Source organism: Myodes glareolus, chromosome 10 (genome assembly GCF_982192425.1).
Source record: "Myodes glareolus chromosome 10, mMyoGla1.1, whole genome shotgun sequence".
Lineage (NCBI taxonomy): Eukaryota > Metazoa > Chordata > Mammalia > Rodentia > Cricetidae > Myodes > Myodes glareolus.
In genome coordinates, this window is record NC_142035.1 from 1,525,640 (window position 1) to 1,548,277 (window position 22,638).

Sequence of the window (22,638 nt, forward strand, 5' to 3'; positions counted from 1 at the left end):
CTGGGCTCAGAGGCCTTGGTGGGGAACAGGAGAGGAGAGGACTCTCAGCTCAGTTTATAACTCCTGTTCTCTGAACTGCTACCAGAGTTGAGAACGTTCAAAAGGAGACTCAGGGAGGGCCCTACATCTTCCAAACAAAACACCAACCCTTCGGGCACTTCCAGCCCCCTGCCTCATCTCCCACCACCAATCATCCCAGTTTTAAGGATTCAGTTATTGAATCCCTCCGCATGGGCTCCAAGGTCCTTCACACCAGCCCTAACCTCGTCCCTCTACCCTAATAATGTGTCCCCTCTCATTTCACATGACAAATCCCCAAGCGTACATCAAAAACTTACTTAAATCTCTCTCCACTAAGAGGGCAACAGATAAACTTTTTGAAGACCTTCTGACTGGGACGTCGGATAACCTGAAGTGTTTCTGATTTTTTCCTCACGGAGGTTACATTGGGTGTGTCAGAGAATCAGGGCAGCTGGGCCCTCCCCAAAGACAAAGTAGCTAGAGATAGAAAAGGTAGGACTTTGGGGTCAGTGATGATAAGCTTCTTGATACAGGGCTGTCCCAGAGTGTGGCTAGCGTGCGTAGGAGCCAAGAGCTAAGGGACCAGTGTGGACAGGACTTACATCCCAGAAAGGTGTCCTTTGCCCAGAGCCCCTTTTGCCTCTGTAACCCCAAGAAGAGCAAGAAAAATGGCTACAGAAAAGGGGGGTGTTTATTCTACCTTGGACTCCTTCCACATCCCGGGTAAGAAAAGGTGGCCAGGCAGAACAGAGGATTAGCAGTGGGAACAGCTCTGAACATGGTTTTGCCAAAGCAGAAGCCACCATCAGGCTGCAGGCAAAGCCAGTGGAGGAACGGCTCACCCTCCACTCTACACACGAGTTTCTCCTCCATGCAAATCCTCTGTGGACCCCTCCCCCTCTGCCAGGCTTGTCTCCACAGAACAAGTTCACCTCCCTTCACACTGTCTGTGACATATCAGCCCCTGAGAGGAGGACACAGGAACTCTGCCTTCAATGGGAGCCAGAACTCCAGAGGAGGTTGGGAAGCCCCCACCAGTACAGCCGATAGACAAAGTGAGAGACCCGTCCATCTCCCGCCCCCTGGGCACCAGCAGGCCCTGTCCTGTGCAACAGCAGACCCAGGGCTAAGCAGGTCACATCTTCCACTTCCAGCTCTGGAACACAGACCGAATGATGTGGCAAGATGAAATCAAGTCCTTCAACCAGTGAGTCATGTGGCCCAGGCTTCTAAGACAGAGACGGGCGTTCTGAGAAGGGCATCTCACTAGGAGAGATCTGCTCTTCCAGTGAGATATCTGAGCCAGAGGTTGGGTCAAAGAGGATCCATGGAGAAAAGTAGGAAGCAGGGAGCAGTGGGGTCTTCAAGCCAGGACGATCACTCCCTTTCCAAAGAGTGAGACTTCTCACCTCATACCGTCATGGCTACCAGCTGTGGGTTTTGGTTGGTTTGTTTGTCTTGTTTTGTTGTTGTTTTTAATGCAAGGGTCTTGCACAGCTGAATCTGACTTCAACTTTCCCAAGAAGCCAAGGATGATCTTAAACTTCTGACCCTCCTGCCACGCCTCCCAAGTGCTGGGAATCACAGGTGTGTCTCACAATCCTTGGTTCTGAAACTTTTATTTTTCTCATAAATCTTTCCAGTTTTTAAAACACACGATCTGCACAGCCTCATGTTTACAAACTAACCACAGCAACAGGATAAAGCCATCCCCAGGGGAGATACCAGGAATGGGTGGGTGTCTCTGACCCCCACAAAGCCCCCTACAATCCACAACAAACTCCCTGCCCTCTCCCCACAGCTCTCCCCCCATGAACACTACTGTTTGCCTTCCTGTGCCTTCACATACCTTGCACCCCACATGCGGCTCAAGAAGTGCTGCCTCTGTGTGCTCAGTGGGGTATCACCCTGTCTCACACACACACACACACACACACACACACACACGTGCACACACACGCATCAGAAGGCTAGAAGAGTTTGCTCACCCTGGGCCATAACAGACATAGACAGCGATCCCCAGTGATCAATGTGCCATGTGCCAAGCACTCATTTAAGCCCCCAGAGTCACCAGCTAGAGAAGCTGGGCCACCTGGGGCTTCTTTCTGTTTGAGACCCAACTGACAGCTGGTGTCAACTCTGGTGCTACCATGCCAATGGGGTGGGCCAGTTCTTCAAGCAAGATGCCAAAAAGCTCCCTTATCTTTCCTCCAATGAAAGCTGAACCAGACAAGGGGCTCCAGGACTAGGAGAGGTGAAAGGCCCAGGTTTTCTAGCAAGATACAGCTTCCAAAAAACTCTGAATCTATGCATCTGGAATTGTGTAGATTCCAGCTACAGCTGTACTGCTGACAAGAAATTCCTCCACAGGAGGATGGGTTAGGCGACCTCCAGACAGCGTTCAGAGGCAGGCACAGTCTGGAACAGACTCTAATGGTGGCAGGGCAAGGCAACCATCATGGAGATCAGCCAGGGAGGGATGTCCACGAACCTGTCAGCCCTGGATGGGGAGTCACCAAAGTGGGGACAATCCTAATCCATCTGGGTGACTACTTAGTGAGTTCTGGACAGGTTGGATACTTGGTGAGCAGGAGGGGCAAAGCCATGAGACTGTCTTCCCACCTCTCTACCTGGGCACTAGCATGTTTCAGGCATGAATTTTCCGTTTCCACACAACAGCCCCTCTACAGTTAGGACTGCATGAACTTCACAGTTGATCACTAAGGGGGGCAGAGCAGGACCCAACTCCAGCATAGAGTCACAACCCACATGGATAGGTGACCCCCGGAGCCATCCTAAGATGCTATGCAATGGCCCTTGCACCTTCTCTCAGGAGCATGGACCAAGGTAGAACCAGCAGAGAGCTTGACAAAGGCACAGGGCTGGGTCCTGACACAAGGTGACATTCAACTTCCAGCTCAAAACTTCTCTGCAGTACCCCCACCTTAGGCTGTACAGAGGCACACCTGCCCCCTGCACTGTGGGGGACAGAGGCTCTTGGCAAGGCTCCAGCCATCACCTGGACCTTCTCCCATAAGTCGGAGGCTCCCTGCTGCCTGGGAATAATCTCTAGAGTATGAGGTCTGTTTGGTCTCCTGCCTGCCAATCCCTGGGCCTGTGGACATGGGAAGGCTTGTATAGGGGCTTCAATGTCAGGGTACCACCCCGCCCACCAAGCCCCTGCTCACCATGGACTCCAATGTCGGGGTACCATCCCACCCACCAAGCCCCTACTCACCAGAAAAAAACCCGTTCTTTGCTCTCTTCAGCAGGGCTCCAGAATATTCTAATGTAGCCTCAAAAGCCTTTCAGGACACCATGTCAGGGTTCAGTAGATCCTGTTGGTCCATCTGGAGAGCAGTCTTCCAGTTGGCTGCCCAATCATGAGTGGCTATGGAATAGGCCATTCATCTACTTACTCTAGGCTTCCCAAAGCTGAGGAACGGCCACTCGGACTGGTGCTCAGAAATGGGTACCAATCGGCTGTTCCCAGCCAGTGTGGGTGCCAGGTGTAGGGCAGGAAGTGGCTGTCACTTTCCGAGCTGTATCACACATGGATTGGTGTACCTACAAGTATGTGTATGCATGTGAATATTGGTGGCTGCAGATGCTCATTCATGTGAGCGTGAGCATGCGTGTGGGCATGTGAAGGTCCATGGATAAGCAGCTCACACAGGTGAGCATGCATGCTCATGTGGGAATGTGTGTAGATGCATGATTATGAATGTAAGCGTGGCATGGATTCACATGGGTGTTTACATGTAGGCTCAGCCCCTCGCATCCTTCCTCTCAGACCCTAGGCCTGCACATAGAACTGCTTAATGCTTAAGAGCTGCCTGCACCTCTGCATGATGGAGCTCAGACAGGAAGTGAAGTCACAAGAGGGCTCAGGACACCTCTCACTGATGTCAGGGACAATAATCTTCCCTCTCTATTCAGGCTGGCAGTCCAATCTACATGGCAAACCCTGGACACGAGGACTAGGCCTGTCTCAAGGACACACTTTCTTTCCTTACATGTTTTATATGACATTTAGAATGTCTACAGCCAAACATATAAAAATCCTGCTTCCCCTCATCTCTCTTACTAAGGTATTCACACACTGTTTATTGTAAAAGAAATATATTATTTACAGTTGTGTGTGTACACACACATTCTCACATGAGCATGCATGTTCACCTAGGTGAACTGCTTGTGCATGTACATTCACATGCCCACACATACATGCCCAGGCTCACATGAATGCACATCTGCAGCCACCCACACATTCACAAATTCGTGTGTGCGCATACACACACACACACACACACACACACACCCAAAGTTAAAGCATGAGAATGAAAGGCAGGCGTCAGTTCCCCAGCTGCTCAATCACCCTTCTATCTAGACTACTCGGCGCTTCGGAAACCTTTTAACTTCCTTGGGTTCACGGCTCCAATCTGGCCCCACCAACAGGAGTTGGTTGATGACTTCTGACACTTCCGGAGTCAGTACACTAAGCAGACACAACCAAAATACGATAAAACCCTGCCCCTGGCCCTGGAGACTGTGGTCTTGAGGGACGGGAGTTCCCGGGCTGTCCTCCCCCACAGACCTGGAAGAAAGCTGTCAGGCTCCCCACAGACAGTCGGGAGCCTGAGCCCCTCTGGGTGGGATTCTTCAGAAGCAAAGTGGGAAGAGGCCAGAAGGCTGTAACTTCCTGGGATCCTTTCAACCGATGAACCTAGAAGCAGAGAAAAGAGAGAAAGAGAGGGAGAAGAGGGAGAGAAGGGAAGAAAATTTTTACAGATAAGAGCTCAAGAGAAGGCTAAAATATGCTTCATACCACGTGACTGGCACCATTCTGAGTCCTGGCTGCACTCGGATCTGCACCCCTTCTCCCTCCCCCAAACCCAAACAGCTCCAGGTCTCTCCAAAGTAAAACCTGTCCTGAAGTGTTAGTAAGGTCAGGAAGTTGGGGAGGAACAACCTGACATGACTCACATAGACTGCCTTGCCACATCCTATAGCCAACCCAGTCCTCCAGAGCCCAGCACGGGGCAGCTCATCACCCGAACACCTGGAAGTAAAAGTGAGAGTAAAATCCATTTACATCGTAAATCACCACCAGCTCATTTGGGGGTTCAAGTGTGCTCTCCAGCCCTTTGCTTCCCAGGGACGACAGTCTCTATAGGAATGTGGCTAAGGCTGTCACTGTGAGGAGACAGGGAGCAAACTAGGGTAGTCCAGCTGGTGCGTGGATCACCTAGGTAGTGGAGAATATCCCCCACGCTAGTGGGATAGACTCTATCTGCCCCGCAGTAAACCCCTACTAAATGCCTCCCACCTAGGGCCTAAAGTCAACCCTCGCCCACTTCCAGGCAAGGTTCTGAGCTGACTTGGGAGTATCCTGGGCTGGAAAGTCCCCCAAGTATACAAACCAATCAGCATTTCTTGCCTCACCTAAATTCTAGCCAATCCCGCTCTGAGAATTCTGCAGCCACCATGAGCCTCAGGGTCGTTAAGTCATTACTGTGCCGCCCTCCCAATGCTCTCCACCATAGTTCCGAAGTGCCCAGCAGCCATGACCAGCTCCCCGTTTTCCACTGCCCTCCCCTGTCTTAGCTGCCAAGCTCCAAGAGTGGCCAGATGACCTGTTGTGGGAAGACACACTCCCACTGGACCCAGGGACCTGGTGGGCAACGAGCGCTTCAGAAGGTACTGCACTCAGATTTCCTTCCGTGGGTACCTGGGCAGGATAGAGTCTTGGGAAGCAGCAGCCCCTTGCAGGTCACCCTACTTGCTGACCCTGAGAACCAGCCGTGAAAACCCTCCGCTTCCCCTGTGGGCCTCAGCAAAGCTCTACAGAGGAGGTAGGAGAGCGTTCCCTTCACTCAGGGTCCCCTTGAAGGTTAAGGTGAAGCCAACTGGCTTCCTACCCAGCCTGGAAGAGAGGTTTCACAGTCTGCTGTTCAGCTGTCTGGAACCTCTGCCCAAGGGACTTCTCTTGTAGGAACATAGGATAGGAGTCTTTCACAACTGTGGTGTTCTTAAAGCAAGAATAGTAGCTGACTTTGGGTATCAAAGTCACTCCAGAAGAGTGCTATGCCTTGTTCCCAGTCCAAACCACCAAAAGTCTTCTCATTCACCTCATACCAATTTCTTCATCGTGACAAGATGCAAGATGCCTGGGGTGGAGCCTGCGGTCCCCTCCCCCGTACCCCAGCTCAGCCTGAGAATAACCTTCCACATACACGGAATATTTGTCTGCTGAGGGGAGGTTACTGAATGAATGAGTGGACTCTCATGGGACGGGGTCCGGCTTACTTTTGATAGTTTATGTTTGTTGTTTGAGTTTTTGAGACCGTCTCAAGCCGTCCAGACTAGCTTTGAACTCCTAATCCTCCTGCCTCTACTTCCTACGTGCTAGGATTATAGGTGTTTAGGTTTTCTAGAGTGGAATCTCACAATCCCTCAGCTTAAGTGGAAGTTTTCATTTTCAATCTTTCTCAGCCCAGCTAGAGCCCACCGCACAGACGCCAAACTGCCTCCCACCTTTTTACTTACTTATTTTGATTTTTCAGGACAAGGTTTCCCTGTGTAGCCCTAGCTGTCCTGAAGCTCTCTCTGTAGCCCAGGCTGGCCTCAGACTCAAAGATCTGCCTGCCTCTGCCTCTCAAATGCTGGGATTAAAGGTGTGAGCCATAATGCCTGGCGTCCCTAACACTACTTCAGTCAGGGACAAAGATTCACCCAGCAGGGCAGCATCATTGTCAGGCTGGTTGGTGACTCACTTCTCCCCAACCTGGTCATCAGGTGTCCAGGGTGAGGTCACTCTCTGGGAGCTAATTTTCAACTGAGAGCCGGGAGTCCAGCAGCCTTGTTCGTCCTCAGTTCAGCTCAGGGAACGCCTCTCCAGGAATGTGACAGGCCTACCCGCCCGCTCTTCCCTCCATCCCTGGAAGGCTTGTCTCAAAGCCTGTCCTGTAACCGCACATTTACTGCTTCTTCAGTTTAGAGGGACATCCATCCAAATACAAACTCACCTTGAGGTTGTCTCGCGGTCTGGTGCGGCAGTCTGCCACAGTGAAGGCTGAGCAGTGTCGGGAAGGGCTTTGAAGGCGGATTTAGTAACATCCTAAAATATAGGAAATTTTGAAATACTGTGTCCCTGAAATCCGCCTTCACTCCTGCTCCTGTCTTTCCCCAGCTGGCTCATCTGCAGTGCCAGATGCTTACAAGGCCATGTTTCCGTTTGCGGGAGCTGACAATCACTGCCAGAGGCAATGGAGCCCTCCCACTCGGTCCATGGGCCACTCAGGGCTGCAGGCTCCTTAAACAGACAGGGAGCTCACTCAGCCCAATGGGTCCAGCACCCGTGGAATAGGTGAGCAGCAGGGGCCAGCGGTGACTGTGGAGCAGAGCGAGGACCAAGGAATGCTGGCCCTGGGTTCAAATGCTGCCTCTGCCTGGTTGTATCCCTGGGACTGTCATGTCCAGTCTCAGCTTTCTCACCTGGAAAGGAGGCAGGAAAACTGCCCGCCTCACTGGAATGCTTAAAGAGTTCAAACGAGGCAAGTCCCTGTGAGGACAGGCATGTAAGAAAGAGCACTCAGGAAATGTCTTGGGGTCCCTGTGACAAAAGTGTCTGTGGGCTTGGAGGGACCCAGACAGAGAAGGGACACTGCGGATGACCCTTGCTCTGAAGGTTCCTTCGTTTCAGCACTGGGTGCAGATGGATGGCTCTGACCTAAGGGCCAGACAGAAGTGGCTTAAGTCCACTTCTGAGGGCAGGGATCCAAGACGGTCACTAGGGGCTGAGCGTAAACACACCTGCAAGGGGAACACAGCCTGCGTCCCCAGACACAGCAAATCTAGAAGCTCCAGATTCAGCACCCCAGGCTCCTCTCCTCCTCCCAGTTCTCAACCACACCTCTCAGCCCTCCCTTGTCTCAACCAGTTCTGCAGTCCTTGAAGGAGCCCTAGAATCCTTCTCTGTAGGCCCAGAATCCTTCTCTGTAGGCCCAGAATCCTTCTCTGTAGGCCCAGAATCCTTCTCTGTAGGCCCAGAATCCTTCTCTGTAGGCCCAGAGGGTGCTGAGTTCCTGAGACTGGGGCCTAGTGGGGTCAACAGTGAGCCACACTGCCCCACTGAGGAGACAAAGAAAGAGGAGTTGAGGAGCTGAAGAAAGTAGGTAGCTAGCTTTCCTCACCCTAGGAGCCGGGCAATAGTACTTACTGAAAGTATAGCCCTGAACCTCCCTGAGCCCCCAGGCTACCATCGGAAGTAAAGGAAGATCTCTAGGCCTTCTCACAGTTCCCGGGAGATCTTACAAAGGAGGACAAGAGTATGGTGCCCACAGAGGAGGGAAATGGGGGGGGGGGGGGAGGATGGAAGCAGTCCAGTCCCAACCCCACACCTAGCCAACCCTGCTCTTTGGAGTTACTTCCCTCCCCCAGGTTGGACTAAAGCCACTTCTGTCTGCCCTCAAAGCCCAGTGGCCACAAGCAGCACCCCAGTGACTACAGACAAGGTGTGTGCACATGGGGCTCCACCTAGAGGCAGCGACCAAAAGGTTCCCAGGCCCAGACCATTCCCACTGCAGGGGCAACGCTCCTGCAGGAGCAAACACAGCCCGGGAGTGTGAAGCAAGCCACAGGCGCCTAAGATCCCTCTAGGGAGTCAGTCTAGAGTCCCTGACGCCCCCTTATCCCCCTGAACAATAGGACCGTTTTCTTTTCCTTCGATAAATGTGTCTGCGCTAAGAGTTCCCAAGCTCTGACGTGGGGAGGGGGTGGACGGCTGGGTAAGTGACAGCTGGAAATGAAACCCAGATCCTGTCAGCCTGGCAGGAGGTCCCCCTCCCCATCCCCCAGCTTGGCCACTCAGGCCCTGGTGATCACAATGCCCGCAGTCCTGCTAACCCCAGGATGGTGGAATTCAGCTCTGTTTTGTCCCCGGAGAACTAACCAGCCAACCCCTCATCTATCTAGAGAACAGGGCCCAGGGTCCTTAACTCAGAGCTGCCTCCTTTCTCCTTACCTAGCTGGGTCGGGTCCGCCTGTTAGGCCTGGGAAGCCCGAGGAGCGGGCTGAGGGTCGCCATAGTTAGACAAGGCAGAATCTCCCACCTGCCTACCTGGCCTACTGTTTGGCACCCTGGGCGGGACCTGTTCATCCACCCACCTGGCCAGTGTTCATCAGCCTCTACCTGGAGCCTATTGAGGGTACGATCCAATCGATCCCTCCCTGAAGTCACCATGAGAGGCAAGCATGATCACAGGAAGGAAAACAGCGAGCCAGTGCTGTGGAGTCTTGCCACAACAAAGCTGAGCCCCCTGTCCATGGTCTCTCTATCCTGCCTTCCTCAAAACTGACCGTGGGACTCAGTGTCCGCGGAGAAGGAACCTATAACAATCCGTGAGTGAAATGTACCAATGAGCCACAGGGAGTGAGGTGGGCCTTGAGAAAACAAGGGCTCTTCCGGGGGCTGGGGGAGTTGTGATGAGAAATCATGTGGGTAAGAAGCAAGCACAGGCCCAGTGGCTCAGGGGTTGGCTCCCTCCTAGTAAGCAGAACATGGCATCAAAGGTAACCTCTGGGGAAGGATGAGGCAGAGCCAAGAGGACTTGTGGTTTGAGACTCCTCCCTCTCTGGCTCAAGCATAAGGATCCTGTAAAGGGGTTAAATCCTGTCATAGCCAGTGCCCCATCACTGCAGGGCAACCTGATCTGGGCAAAGGACACCCCACAGCCATTCCTGTTCTATCTCTGTGAACAGATGAGCCTGCTTCCCTGTCCAGACAGTACCAGGTGGCCAAAGACCCAGGCACCCACTAGACTGCCCGTCGTGAGGCCTAACCTCCAAGGAGCCTGTCCGGGTGGATCTGCTCCTCTTCTCCATATCTATAGAGGCCAGGACTCCTTCTGTAAGTATATTTGAAATCCCTCCTTTGTCTGAATCAGCTCTGAATTACCAGCTATTCTGTGCTTTCTTCCTCTGTAAAGAGGAATAACTTTGTCTGCCTCCTTAAGACTGAGGTAACAATTAAATATATTATCATAGGACAAAACCCAGCCCAGGTCGTGTGGTTATTTCCCCCTCAGGGACTTTACTGAGTTTATCCCAAGCAGAAAGCCCAAGTCCCTCTAGGTCCACCCCCACAGGACCCTAGGTCTGCTGCTGATTCTGGGGAGAAGAGGACTCAGTCCCCAGAATGTCACTTTTCATTCCCGAGCTTGGTGGAGGACAGGGGGAAATCTCCCATTTTGCGTAAACATTCTCCAAGAGAGGGTGCAGTGTTGTTTTGTGAAGCCTGGCGATCCAAGTATTGTGTGCCATAGGAAGGAGTGCCGTGAAGTCAGGGCTGGAACCCTGGCCCAGTCTCCACCTCAAAGAGGGAGGAAGAGAAGTCAGGAGAATGCAGTGGGAGGTGCCTTGGAGCAGGAAACGCTAAGTAACTCCCCTTCCGAGGAACCAACAGCCCCAGCTTCAACTCTGAACTTCCAGGGCTCAGACTCTAGAGCCTAGATCAGGACAGTCTGTACCATCCCCAGGCCCAGGGTGCCCCTCTTCACGTCCACTCTTGACTCCTACCTAGAATCCCCGCATGTTGAAGGAGAGCAGAGTGTGTGGATACCAGTGTGCGGGCATCGCTCAGTTTTCTAAGAACTATTCCCTCGCTGAACAGTCAGCCCGCGGTGGACACCGCCCCAAGGTTAGTCAAGGTGCTTCCCTTATTTTAGGAGCTCCTGCCTGCAGCACCCCTGGACCCGAGTGAGCAAGTGAGAAACATTCGCTGCCATCTTCGGGCCCTCCAGGGTTGCTGCTCTTTCTGAGTGATCTCCCTCCATCTGGCACGCTGGGTCAGCCAGGGCACAGAAGTCACAACAAAACTGAGCTGGACGCTCTGGGCACCAGTCTCCCGGGAAGGTCTGAAGGCCTGTGTTTCCAGCATCTGAAAGAGACTCTTGCCAGGTTGAGAGTCGCAGGACTTTGAGTCTAGCAGTCGAAACGGTTGTGGCCTTAGGAACTTCAATGCTCCACTCAGGGTTCGCTTCCCAGGGGTTCTGCTTGTTCAAATAACTAAGCCCACTGTGCAGTTCCTGGTGGACTTCGGGTAATTGATGGTGAACAAAATACCCAGAAAGAGAACAGAGGCCTGAGCCCTGCGGTCCCCGTGGAAGCTAGATCCCCATGTAGGTTTGGGAAAATAGGGTTCTCTGGTGCGGGCCAACATGGTTCCAGCACCATGGGTTCAGTGGGGCCTGGATCATCGACTCAACCACAGGACGTGGAACTGGCCTCTAAACCAGCCTGGGGCTGGAGCGAGGGCTGGGACCTGTGATCACAGCAACAAAGACCTCAGAGCTGCTGCTGTCCCAGGACCCTGAGCGCGCTCGCCTCCTCGCACCGCTTGCTTCGTTAGCGCTCAGCTGAGGGGACGAGGGTGCGTTGTGGTCCCAGAGTCGGACAAGCGGAGTCAGTTTGGGTCACGTGGCACTGAGGCCGGAGCCCTGGCGCTGACCCTAAGGGGAGGGAGGGACCGACTCCGAGAGGGAAGGGGCGGCCCGGTGGAGGCGGGGCGGCCGGAGCTCCCGGGATTCCCTACGGAGCGGCTCCGACTGGAGACCCAGTCTACAAACCGCCGGTTACGGGTCCTCGGTCAGAGCCGCGCTTTCCTACCCCACGGGTGAGGAATTTGGCTGGTGATCTCTCCACGCGTGGCAAGGACCTCGTTTCTGGGGCTCTGCACCTCTTCTAACTCGGTCGTTCCACCCGGAGGAAACTCGGACCTGCCCCGGTGAACTGACTCGGAAAAGAGGAGTTTGCAAGCCAAGCAGCAGCACCTGCCCCAGGGCGAGCGTGAGAGCTGATGTAGCGAATACAGTGACTCTTGCCCTCGACGCCTGTCTTTCTTCTCTGCAGGTCAAGCTCTTGCCGGGTGAGAAAAATGTATCAGAGCTTGGCGCTGGCCCAGACCTCTGGTCAGGCCACCTACACCGACTCGGGAGCCTTTCTGCATGCTTCGGGAGCCGGCGCCCCGGTGTTTGTGGCACCCACGCGTGTGCCCTCCATGCTGCCCTACCTGCCTGCGTGTGAGCCGGGCTCGCAGCCTCCCGCGCTTGCCGCACACTCTAGCTGGACTCAGGCAGCTGCCGCTGACTCCTCAGCCTTCGGCTCTGGAAACCCACACCCGGCAGCCGCCCACCCACAGGGAGCCACCACCTTCCCCTTCGCACACAGCCCCCCGGGGTCGGGCAGCGGCGGCAGTGCGGGGGCCCGGGACAGCAGCGCCTTTCAAGGCTCGCTGCTGGCTCGCGAACAGTACCCGACCCCGCTCGGGAGACCCATGGGCACCTCGTATCCCACAACCTACCCGGCATACGTGACTCCCGACGTAGCCCCTTCGTGGACCTCCGGACCCTTCGATGGTAGCATCCTGCACAGTCTGCAGGGCCGCCCTAGCGGCCTCCCTGGCCACAGGGCCACTTTCGGTGAGTACCGGTCTGGGGCTGCCCAGAGGACGTGGTTCTAATATTAACGCGCGCGCAGCGATAAACCCGCTCGCTACGAAATGCTATGCGTGCGAAAAGCCGAAATGCTTTTTTCTGCAGTCAGGACTCACTCGCCTGATCCGACCCCACAAGAGTCCCTCCTAAAATTGCCAAGATACAAGAACCTGTTTGGAACGCAGTGAGATGAAAATCACTCGATCCAGAATTCTTTTTTTCAGTATAATAGCAAGAAAATAATATATTTCTGCTTTTCACCCGACCAAACCCCAAAATAGCGTTCTGGAATATGTCAATTTGGAAAGTCCATTCTAAACTTTTCTTGAAAGTTTTGAAGATAATTTTTGGTTTTAAGACAAGGTCTTATTAAGTAGCTTCAAATTTAACAGCAGTCCTCCTTCAACCTTCCTAAGTGCCACGCTTACAGGCAGGCAGCATTATGCCAGGCTAAAATGAGTTTTATAAAGTTCAAAATACTGATTATTTGAGAAAAAAATACTGATTATCACCACAGCCGTCTCGTTCTGCAACACTGGCATTCCAGCTTGAGATTTCCACACCTCCCAGAACAAAAATGAGATTAGATTAGATCCCAAGGCTGTTGAGTTGAGAATTGCTTCTCTGGGTTTCTGAGTATTTTTTGAGGCACAGGCAGAGCAAAGAGAGCTGACCTCTGCTTAGCAGCCTCGGGGCCTCCCCTAGGCCATCCCTCCAAGAACTGGGAAGCCTGCCCCCTGATTCATAGGCCCCTCTTGGCCCAAGTCAATCTAGCGCACTTAGTTAGACAAGGGCGACCCCTGTGCCTGGTACCCACCTCCAGCCAGGAGATGATTGATCCCACCCTGCCCCCAGCCAGTGTCCCCCTGCTTGCATGGCTGTGGTTCCTTGGTAGACCTGGAGCTGAACCAGGATTCCCTGACGCCCCTATGGTCTTGCCTCTTGAGGGAGGACAGTGACTGACCCCACAACAAAGCTGACAGCAAAGCCATCAGCACCTATAGAACCCCAGGTCTCTGTCTCCCAGTCCACTCCCCCTTGAGGCCCCCCCCCGCACACTTATGGGAGACCCTCAAGTGGGACGGGAGGAGGAAATAAGGCTCTGCCATCCACTTCCTTCTGTCTGTGTAGACACATCTGCTTCCAGTGCTTATTAGAAATATAAAGACTGATGTGGACCCTTAAGAAACGGGCCATCTCGGGTATCTACCTTAAAGTTTGGTTTATTTTTATTTCTGCCTTATAAAAGCAGCTCTAACAAATTTCACTGAAAACTAAATAAGACTAAGTATATAAACAAATCACCCTTTTAATGAGTTAAGTATAAAACACTATAAAAATAGAGCAGAGCCCAGCAGAAGCCCTCGGGTTCTCCGGAGGGGCAGAGGCCCCAGCCCACAAGTTTCTTGTCCCCACAGTACCTGACTTCTTGGAGGAGTTTCCCGGTGAGGGCCGGGAGTGTGTCAACTGTGGAGCCTTGTCTACACCACTGTGGCGCCGGGACGGCACCGGGCACTACCTGTGCAACGCCTGCGGCCTCTACCACAAGATGAACGGGGTCAACCGGCCGCTGGTGAGGCCCCAGAAGCGTCTGGTGAGTGTGGCAGAGAGAGAGAGGACCAGGGTTAGCGCTACCAAGCGGATGAAGGGAATGGCTGGTTCCTGCACGCTCATCAGCCGCTGGGTTTCTGAAGGATGGGCTAGGGATTGAAGGACAGGGCCCTGGGAGCTGCCCGGGGCTCCTGGTTGGGCCAGGGAAACTCAGCTCTTCCTGAGGTTTGAAAATATCCAGGAACCCATCAGGATCCAGGCAAGGACTCCTGGTGAGGACCTGGCTCAGATCTTAAAACCCACTGCGGTATCGGCAGGTTACCCGGCACTTGGCAGAATAAGGTGTGTTTCGAAGTTGCTTGCTACATGGGCACAGGATGTCCTGGGATCGTGTTTGAGAGTGAGGTCTGCCCTGGGTAGATAAGCCACAGTTTCTGCGGGACCCCGGGGGCTCAGTGCTGCCGTGGGACTGTGTTAGTGGTAATGGTGGGTGGTTCAACTGGGGTTGAGGGAAGGAGTGCTGGTCCGCTGACGGTGGTGTCGAGAACCTACTACACGAGAGAATCTCTGGGTTGGGGTCCCTAGGAAACCAGGCCTCTGCCTTTTGCCAATCTCGCCGGCTATAAGTCTTGTTTTCACTTTTGGTTCTTTCCGGTCCGTGACCGTGTAGCTGTTGGTTAGAAATGAAGGTCAGACTTGGGCTGCCAGGGGCGGCTAAGGCAGGAAGTAGCTTTATTCCACCTTCTCACAGCAGTCCTTCAAGTTCAGGTTTAAATACGCGGCTGGGTTGGTGTTGGCAGATTACCTAACGTTCTTGCTATGGAGGGTACAGGGGGTTCACGGGTCTCAGACCTGGGCAAGACTGCTCCTGAGTACCAGGTCCTCCTGTCTAAAGGTGTAAACCCCAGATGAGAGTCAACATCTCCATCTGGGAGGTGCTTCTTACCCTCCAGGTTTCAGAAGGGTTCCATGTCCGTATCAGGCCAGGTCTGGGGCCTGGCTGCCCTAGTCCTACCTGACAGGTGTGCTGAACATGGCTTCCTGAATGCACTGACATAGGGTTGTAGCTCTGTAGATTCTGTGTTATGGGAATGTGAGGCCCTAAGATGGAGACAATGTTATGAGCTTCAGAAGGCAGGTAGGATGTAAGAAGGGGCTTCTCTGGGATTTGGGGATCTGTAGGCCCATTCTGCCCAATATTTTGCCTCTTGCCACCTGAAGGACCACTCCAGAGGCTACTGTGCCCTCTGGTCCCTTCCTTCAGTGATCTGCCTTATAATGGAACCCCGCTGCATGAGCGCTTCCCAGCCTGGTCTCCATGACATTCTCTAATGTGGAAGCCATAGATAACAAGATAGAAACATGGCCCAGGTGTGGAAGACTGTATCCTAGGCTGGGATACAGTCTTTCCAGGCGGCAGATCTATCCTGTCCCTTGAGTCTGCCCACTCTCCTCCATGCCAGGTTCTGAACTGGGCACCCAGTCACAGTGATAAACAAAGAAGAATCAGGCAAGGGTCCCTGGTCTGCTCTGGGGTAGATGGGTGGGTTCCCTGCCCCCCAAATGTACTCTTCTCCCCTCAGTTTTCCCTCAGTAGATCCACTTGAAACAAAAGGCGTTTCCAGCCTTGGCCTATCCCCAACTTGGCTCCAGTAGGCTCTGCACCCAGCCAGCCTTGGGTAACTGGGCTCCGGGCTCCAAGGAAGCCACTCTGCAACGCTCCTTACTGCAGCTTTCGTTTCCCAAAACTCTTTCCTGAAAATGACTTGCCCTCCAAGCAGGGCTCCAGTCACCTTCCCTGAGTGTCCACCTTGGCACTCTGGAGGCCCCAGGGCGTGGAGGCCGGCACTCGGTGCCGCTCTCCATTCAGAAGGGCCGTCGTTGGAGATGAAGTTCTCTCAAAGAGAACAGGCAAGGGCTGGAGAGGTGGCTCAGGAGCACTGGCTGCTCTTCCAGAGGACCCAGGTTTAATTCCCAGCATGCACTGGAATTAAAAAAAAGAAGCAGCTCACAACTGTCTGTAGCTCCAGTTCCAGGAGATCTGACACCATCAGACCAAAGTTTATAAAATAAGGTTAAGTTAAAAGAGAGAGAGAGAAAGAGAGAGAGAGAGAGAGAGAGAGAGAGAGAGAGAGAGAGAGAGAGAGAGAGAGGAACAGGCAAAAGAGAGATGAAGTGCAGCCAGGAGAGGCTTGGGGGCCCCATTGGGGTGTGGCAAATGGGCATGTGCCTAAGTGCTCAATGGAGAGAGAAGGCTCTGTCCACCTGGCTCCTCGATTTCCTGTGGTCCCCGGACACGTCTGAGCTTCCATTTCCCTTCTGTGCAATGATTGGCAGCTGGTGACAGCTCAGGAAAAGGCAATGACTTCTTGGGCCATTGTGTTCTCCTGTGTTCTTAGTTTGTAAACGTAAAACGTAATCGCAGCGAAAAGATTCCAATGTGGTTTCCAGAGTTTTCTCTTGCGCTTCTGTGTGGGGATGAGTCTGTGCACCTTTCTTCTTGTGTATAGTCTGCCACGGGACTCTCGGTTTTGCTTCTCGTCCACTGTGTCTCAGAAGGTACCCACAGCTCCTAGTTGTGGTTCATGGAAGAAGAGAGAACACAGGCCAGGGCTTCCCTAGGTCTGAAGATTCAGCAGGAACTGAGAACTGTAAAATTCCAGGCACCTAGTTAAGTGTGACTTTCATTATAAACACAAATATCTTACTAATCATATTCCAAGTACTGCAGGAGATGCATCTATGCAAAATTCTCACTGTCCCTCTTGGCTGATGTTCTAGAACTGTAGTTGAAGCTGAAGCCCTGAACCATAAAGGGGAGGGTTGGGGAGGGGTCAGAGGTGCTATTCCAGGGCAGGACCAAAGCGGGGACAAAACAGTGCAGTCTGGTGCCAGTAGCTGGAATAGAAAGTATCACAGCAAGGTTGGACTGTGGAATTTAAGGAGAACTCAAGGTCCGGGTACCTGGGGCCTCTTAGAATAAAGTTTTCTTTCCGTAATAGGGACAAGATTCTATCATACACTGAACTGTGAACCATGTAGCAGGAAAAGTACCGATCTCAGGCAACTTAGAGACATTGTGTGGTTGGGCCCTCTGTGATGACTCCCCAGACACAGTACCAGGAACTCATTCCTTGCCCCACACCAATTTCTTCAGTTAGGCCCAGATTCCTGTGCCTGGCTTGCCCTCTGGCTCAGGGCCCAAGTTCCCCAAACGCAGGTCAGTCAGGGGTCCCTGGTAGGATTCAAGGGTGTAAGTTAGGGATAGCATGCTGGGAGGTGTGGTAGAATGTAACAGATAGCTAAAAGGCTCCACACAGCCCAGTATCAAGAGATTGTAGACACTGAGCACAGCCAGGGTGCCATGACACATAGGACCCTACACTGTCTCCTCAGCATCCTGCGAATACTGGGGAAGCTGCGGAGGGGTCCCAGTGTGTGCTCTGAGCTTAGGAGACAGGTGTGCAAGGGGACCAGCAGCATCCTGAGAGTTAACCCTTGATCCTGACCTCTGGAGGAGTCTGTGACCTTGAGGGCACCAATCCCCAACAGAGACGCTGGATTTAGGTCACCCTGGCTAGCTTAGACAATAATCAATGGCTGTATTGCTACACCACACCTTGTACCACTCATGGCCTCAGAACACAACCACCAGACCCTGAAAGAACTGTTACATCTCAATGATGGGAAATGCCCAGAGGTGAAGGGCCTGGTCTTGGGACCAGAAGGCCAATGAGTCAAAGCTTTGTGGGACATCATTTCCTGCCAGATAGGCCTATGGCAAGCCTCAAGCCATACCACACCCAAATGTCTCACTAAACCAGAACAGTCCCTGACCTGGCAACTGGTAACTGCTGAGTCTAGTGAGCTTCTATTCATTCTTCATTGTCATTTACTGTCAAGAACTCAGACCCCCAAGTCAGTTCTGTTCCCCCAATTCCTGGCTCACTCCAGCTCACTTACCCTACAGTCCTCGTCCCGTCGATCCGGCCTCTGCTGCTCCAACTGCCACACCGCCACCACCACCCTCTGGAGGCGCAACGCAGAGGGCGAGCCTGTGTGCAATGCCTGCGGCCTCTACATGAAGCTCCATGGGGTGAGTGGCAGGGAGTAACTACCTCTATCCAGACACACGTGGTTGTCCCTCCACCTCAGCTGCACGGGACCGCCCTCGGCCCCTGAGAGTGTTAAACCTGTGTGGTCTTTCCACATACCCGCTTCTCTGGAAGGCGAAGCTGTTGCCTCCACGCCCACTCTGCAGTCCTGCCCACGGAGGCTTGTGGAGCTCCCAGGGGCTTTTCAGCCTAGAATGGTTGCTGGACACCCAAATCTTGCCCTCCATACTCTCCAGCCCTGCATCTTGGCTCTCAAGCAGATGGAATGGACATCCAAGGGTGGCTGACCCGACAGGCCTGTGCCTGCAGGTCAGCCCAGCATCTGGGGAGGGGAGTGGCTCCCCAAGGGGGACAGGAAGGTGACTGTGCAAGGGTCCAGGGGTGGTCAGGGATGAGGAGCAGTCACCTACCTTGCTGTCCCTGCCAGGTGCCACGGCCACTAGCCATGAAAAAGGAGAGCATCCAGACAAGAAAACGGAAGCCAAAGAACCCTGCCAAGATCAAGGGCTCCTCAGGTGTGAAGGGAGAGGGGGGACGCTCTCAGGCCTCTGAATCTCACTCTAACCCTGCCCCTGATGGGTGTCCTTCAGATTGATGGGAAAGGGGCACATGATGTGAGCTGGCCAAAGCATGGGACAGAAGTAGGCTAGACAAAGCCATGCCTGACCCTCTATCTTTCGGTGCTGGGTGACTTTAAGAAGTCTCCTCTGGACAAGGATAGGAGAACTGGCCACATGGCAGGAAATACAGCCAGATCTGACACCTTCTGTAAATGTCCCCGGTCTTCCTTTCCAGGATCCACAGCAAACACCACAGCCTCTTCTCCCACTATCCTCAACACTGAGGCCTCAGCCACCAATCTGAAGGCAGAGCCCAGTCTGGCATCTCCAGTGTGTCCTGGGCCCACTATCACCTCCCAGGTAAGAGGGATGAGGCAGGGGAGTGCAAGAGACAGGTCCCCACACTTCCCTGGAGAACCTTGGTTCTTGCCCCCAGGATTGCTCCCAGAGCTTCACTGAGCACACAGCCCTCAACCACCAATGTGGTGGCATTGTTCCCCTGATCTGTGTGTGCCATGATCCAGAGCCCTGAAGGTCTTACTAGTCAGTGCTCCTCAGGGGCCTTTCCACTCCTTCTAGGCTGGGCGTTTGGGGCAAATCGCTATGGCATGACTCCCAGCTCCAGAGAGGTGGTACATTCCTCTATACTCACTCACCCCATCCTGTCTGCAGGCTTCCAGCTCAGTGGATGAATCCCTGGCCCCTAGTCATTTGGAGTTCAAGTTTGAACCTGAAGACTTTGCCTTCACCTCCTCGTCCCTGAGCCCCCAGGCTGGCCTCAGTGGGGTCCTGCGTCAGGAGGCCTGGTGTGCCCTGGCTTTGGCCTAGGTACTCAGGAGGCTGTCACCACGGTGGATCCCAGGAACAGCCTGCAAATCTGGCTCCTAGAGCATAGCAGAGACAAAGGGGCCCCAGGAATGAAGGTTAGCTTCTGGAGCCAGCAGCTCCCACGGGTCCCTCGCCACTGCGGTGGGGAGCTTTTTGCGCTGACATCCCAGAGGAAGAAGAAGGCTGGTGGGTGAAGAAGGTTTGAAGGCTCCCCCAGACCCCTCACGGGCCCCTCTGTAGACGAGATGACTGGAGATACCCACCAACAACTTGAATGCCACCAACGCTCAACAGTTTGCAGCAGCTGGCAAAGGTTCACAGCATCCCACAGTAAAATCTGATCCAAGGGAAACAAACAGAGTCCAGGCAGGCAGTAAGAAGGAGGGGACCCAACACAAGGCCTCTAGGGTCTCACATTCTTAACTCCCCGTATTTGTCTCTGCGAGGCTGACTGAGGAGTGCAGGACTGTCGGAGGCCAGTGTGCAGGTTGAACACTGCACCGCGGCACCACCCCAAGGCAAATCCGTCTCTCTGGCCATCATCACAGACTTTTGTATTTATTTGTATGCCTGTTTCCAGATAGGGCAGAAAAGGCCTTGTCCTGGCCATCTGTGTACAAAGGCTTTTGCTGGTGGGCAGATTCATACAGAGACACTGTTGGAACTGGGTGACTTGTGGCCTCGTGACTGGGCTCCGCTATCAGCCCAGCAGTTGGTAACACAGCCCTTTGCAGCACCCTCTTCATACCAAGTCATGCCCACGGGCTGTGACTGTGCACAAGAGTGCAGATCAGTTCTAGAGCCCCGGAGCAGCAGCGAGAGGAAGAGGGTGCTCTGTAGGCCACACCCCCACAAGTCTCATCACTTTTCAAGGTTTCACCTCCAGGTGAGGGAACCAGGAGGTAGAGGAGTTAAGGGGTCACCTAGCCATGAAGACTGCCTCATCCTGTCTCCAGTGTGGATCTTTGATCCTTCCCAGTTCAGCTTGAGGCAGAGGCAGTGAGTCCCAGTTAGAAGGAAAGCAGCGGGAAGTAGCCTGCAGCCTCTGCAGATATCACTGGGCCAAGGGCAAGACATGCTTCTGGCACTGGCTCCAAGTAAGCATACCTAGCCATCCACAACTGTCAGCTTCCTTGATGTCTGTTATCACGACCCAGAGACTGGGGTAGGGGAGGGAGGGGTTAGAGACAGACACCGTGTGAATACCTCCAAGCACGCACACTCAAGTGTGCACAGACACAGACCAGACCACAGCACCTGCGCAGGGTCTCTGAACAGGGTTCTCACTGCAGTCCTGTTTCTGGGAGTCCCTTTTGCCCAAGCCTCGGTTTCCCCTTCTGTGATACGAGAGGTGACTATGATTACATCTGTAACTCATGCATCCATCTAGCTACTGTGGTCACTGGGAGACCCCAAAGGTGATAGGGGCACCAGGCACTCACCAACCAGTCAGGCTCCTGGAGAGATCCACAGTGAGAGACAAAAGGGAACCCAGGAGAGAGGCGGGCCCAGCATAAGAGAGCCCTCCCACTTCTCACTTCTCTTTTTTTCTTCCTTTCTTCCTTTCTTTCTTTCTTTCTTTCTTTTTTGGTTGGTTTTGGTTTGTTGTTGTTTATTTTGCTTTTGTTTGTTTTTGAGACAGGCTCACACTATGTCATTCTGGCTATCCTGGAACTCACTCTGTAGACCAGGTTGGCCTCGAACTCACAGAGATCTGTCTGCTTCTGCCTCTTGAGTGCTGGGATTAAAGGTGTGTACCATCACTGCCTGGCTCTCTCTCCTTTTTAATTTATTTATCTTATCTGTATGAGTGTTCTGCCTGCGCGTCTGTATGTCTAACACATGCATCCCTGGTGAGGCAGGTATCTTAGAAAGTCCTCATGTGGATGGTGAGAACTGAACCAGGATCCTCCGAAAGAGCAACAAGTGCTCTTAACCACGGAGCCATCTCTCCAGGTCCCTTTTTCAGCTTCTTAACTAAGGCTGGAGTGAAGAAGGCCATGGGCTCCACCACTGGGCATGGTCACTGCTGCTAAATTTAAGTTTTCTCCTCTTCAGGAAGAAGCCAGTGGACCAAGTCCTTAATATAGCTACCAGGCACCCTGCCGCTGCCCTTCCTCCCACCACCCATTCCCATCCTGCCCACTGCTCATAAACCACCAGTTGAGCTGCACGCTTCCAACAGGCCGGAGCAACTGGGGGCCTCATCTGAACAGCAGGGGAGAAAGGAAGGTCCCTTTGCCCACTGTCTGAGGGGCACTCTTCTTCCATCACCTCTGAGCTGCAGCACCCCAGACCACGAAGCAGGAGAGGCCCCAGCACCCCCAAGTCTATCCTTACCTGTCCAAAATATCTTCTGGTCCCCATGATGTGTGCTGGGAAGCCCAGGGAGACCCAGTGAGGTGGCGAAGTGGGGCACACAGGACACACAGATGGGGAGACCAGGGCCCTATCAGTCGGCGTTTCTTTTTCCTTCCAGCCGTGGCTCTATGCCATGTTTTGATCCACAGCACAGCACAAGGGCCCTTCTCCTCCAGACTGATTTGCTACTCCTCTACTCCAGGGTCTTGCTGCAGCTGGTCACCTTGTATCAGTGTGTTCTCTGTGTGTGCAGGGTGAAACCTGACCCCTAGACGTTATCAGTCACCAGACCCTGAGAGTTGTTCTACACCAGGCAACTAACTCTTGGGGACACTGCCACCATGCTGAACTGGGACCTGAGCTTGCAGAGATAGAAACAAAGGGTGAGCGTTCCTTAGGCTGAAAATGGTGGCTTGTCACAAAATAGAGCAGATTCTCCCAGGTGCTCCTCTGAAAGACAAGACGTCTCAGAAGGGGAAACCTAGGAGGAGGAGGTGTGTGAAGGGCAGTAGCTTCCTGTTTGACCAAATAAGGGCATTTCTTAGACCAGACCGGTTGATACTGTCACCGTCATCACCTGGGTCTCCCATCATAAGACCGAGAGTGCCATGTTACTGACCATCCACACGGCCCTCACTGCTGTCCTTCCTCACAGCTCTGAGGACAGCTCTAGGGCTCTGGCAGCGTCCCACAAGGCTGGTGATCAGGCTG

General features: G+C 53.5%; 1 protein-coding gene across 3 annotated transcripts; it reads left to right on the top strand.

Moving 5' to 3' along the window:
* Positions 1-5,553: 5,553 nt before the first annotated feature.
* On the top strand, positions 5,554-21,330 carry Gata5 (GATA binding protein 5). Of its 3 annotated transcripts, XM_048441295.3 has the most exons (9): positions 5,555-5,718; positions 9,781-9,928; positions 10,601-10,717; positions 11,929-12,497; positions 13,931-14,106; positions 18,034-18,159; positions 18,606-18,693; positions 18,974-19,098; positions 19,411-21,330. In XM_048441295.3, exons 4-9 carry the CDS (start codon positions 11,954-11,956, stop codon positions 19,564-19,566), a joined length of 1,215 nt encoding a protein of 404 aa, XP_048297252.1. In that variant the 5' UTR covers positions 5,555-5,718; positions 9,781-9,928; positions 10,601-10,717; positions 11,929-11,953; the 3' UTR covers positions 19,567-21,330. The 3 variants fall into 3 exon arrangements, with proteins under 3 accessions (XP_085553018.1, XP_048297252.1, XP_087767037.1); XM_085696892.2 differs by lacking the exon at positions 10,601-10,717 and having other exon boundaries at positions 5,554-5,718; XM_087910911.1 differs by lacking the exons at positions 5,555-5,718; positions 9,781-9,928; positions 10,601-10,717 and having other exon boundaries at positions 10,726-12,497.
* Positions 21,331-22,638: the final 1,308 nt, after the last annotated feature.

Coding starts and splice junctions, on each gene's coding strand:
- Gata5 (XM_085696892.2), top strand. CDS start 11,954: ATGTATCAGAGCTTGGCGCTGGCCCAGACCTCTGGTCAGGCCACCTAC. Junction 14,107..18,033: donor TGAGGCCCCAGAAGCGTCTG/GTGAGTGTGGCA, acceptor CTTACCCTACAG/TCCTCGTCCCGTCGATCCGG. Junction 18,694..18,973: donor CAAGATCAAGGGCTCCTCAG/GTGTGAAGGGAG, acceptor CTTCCTTTCCAG/GATCCACAGCAAACACCACA.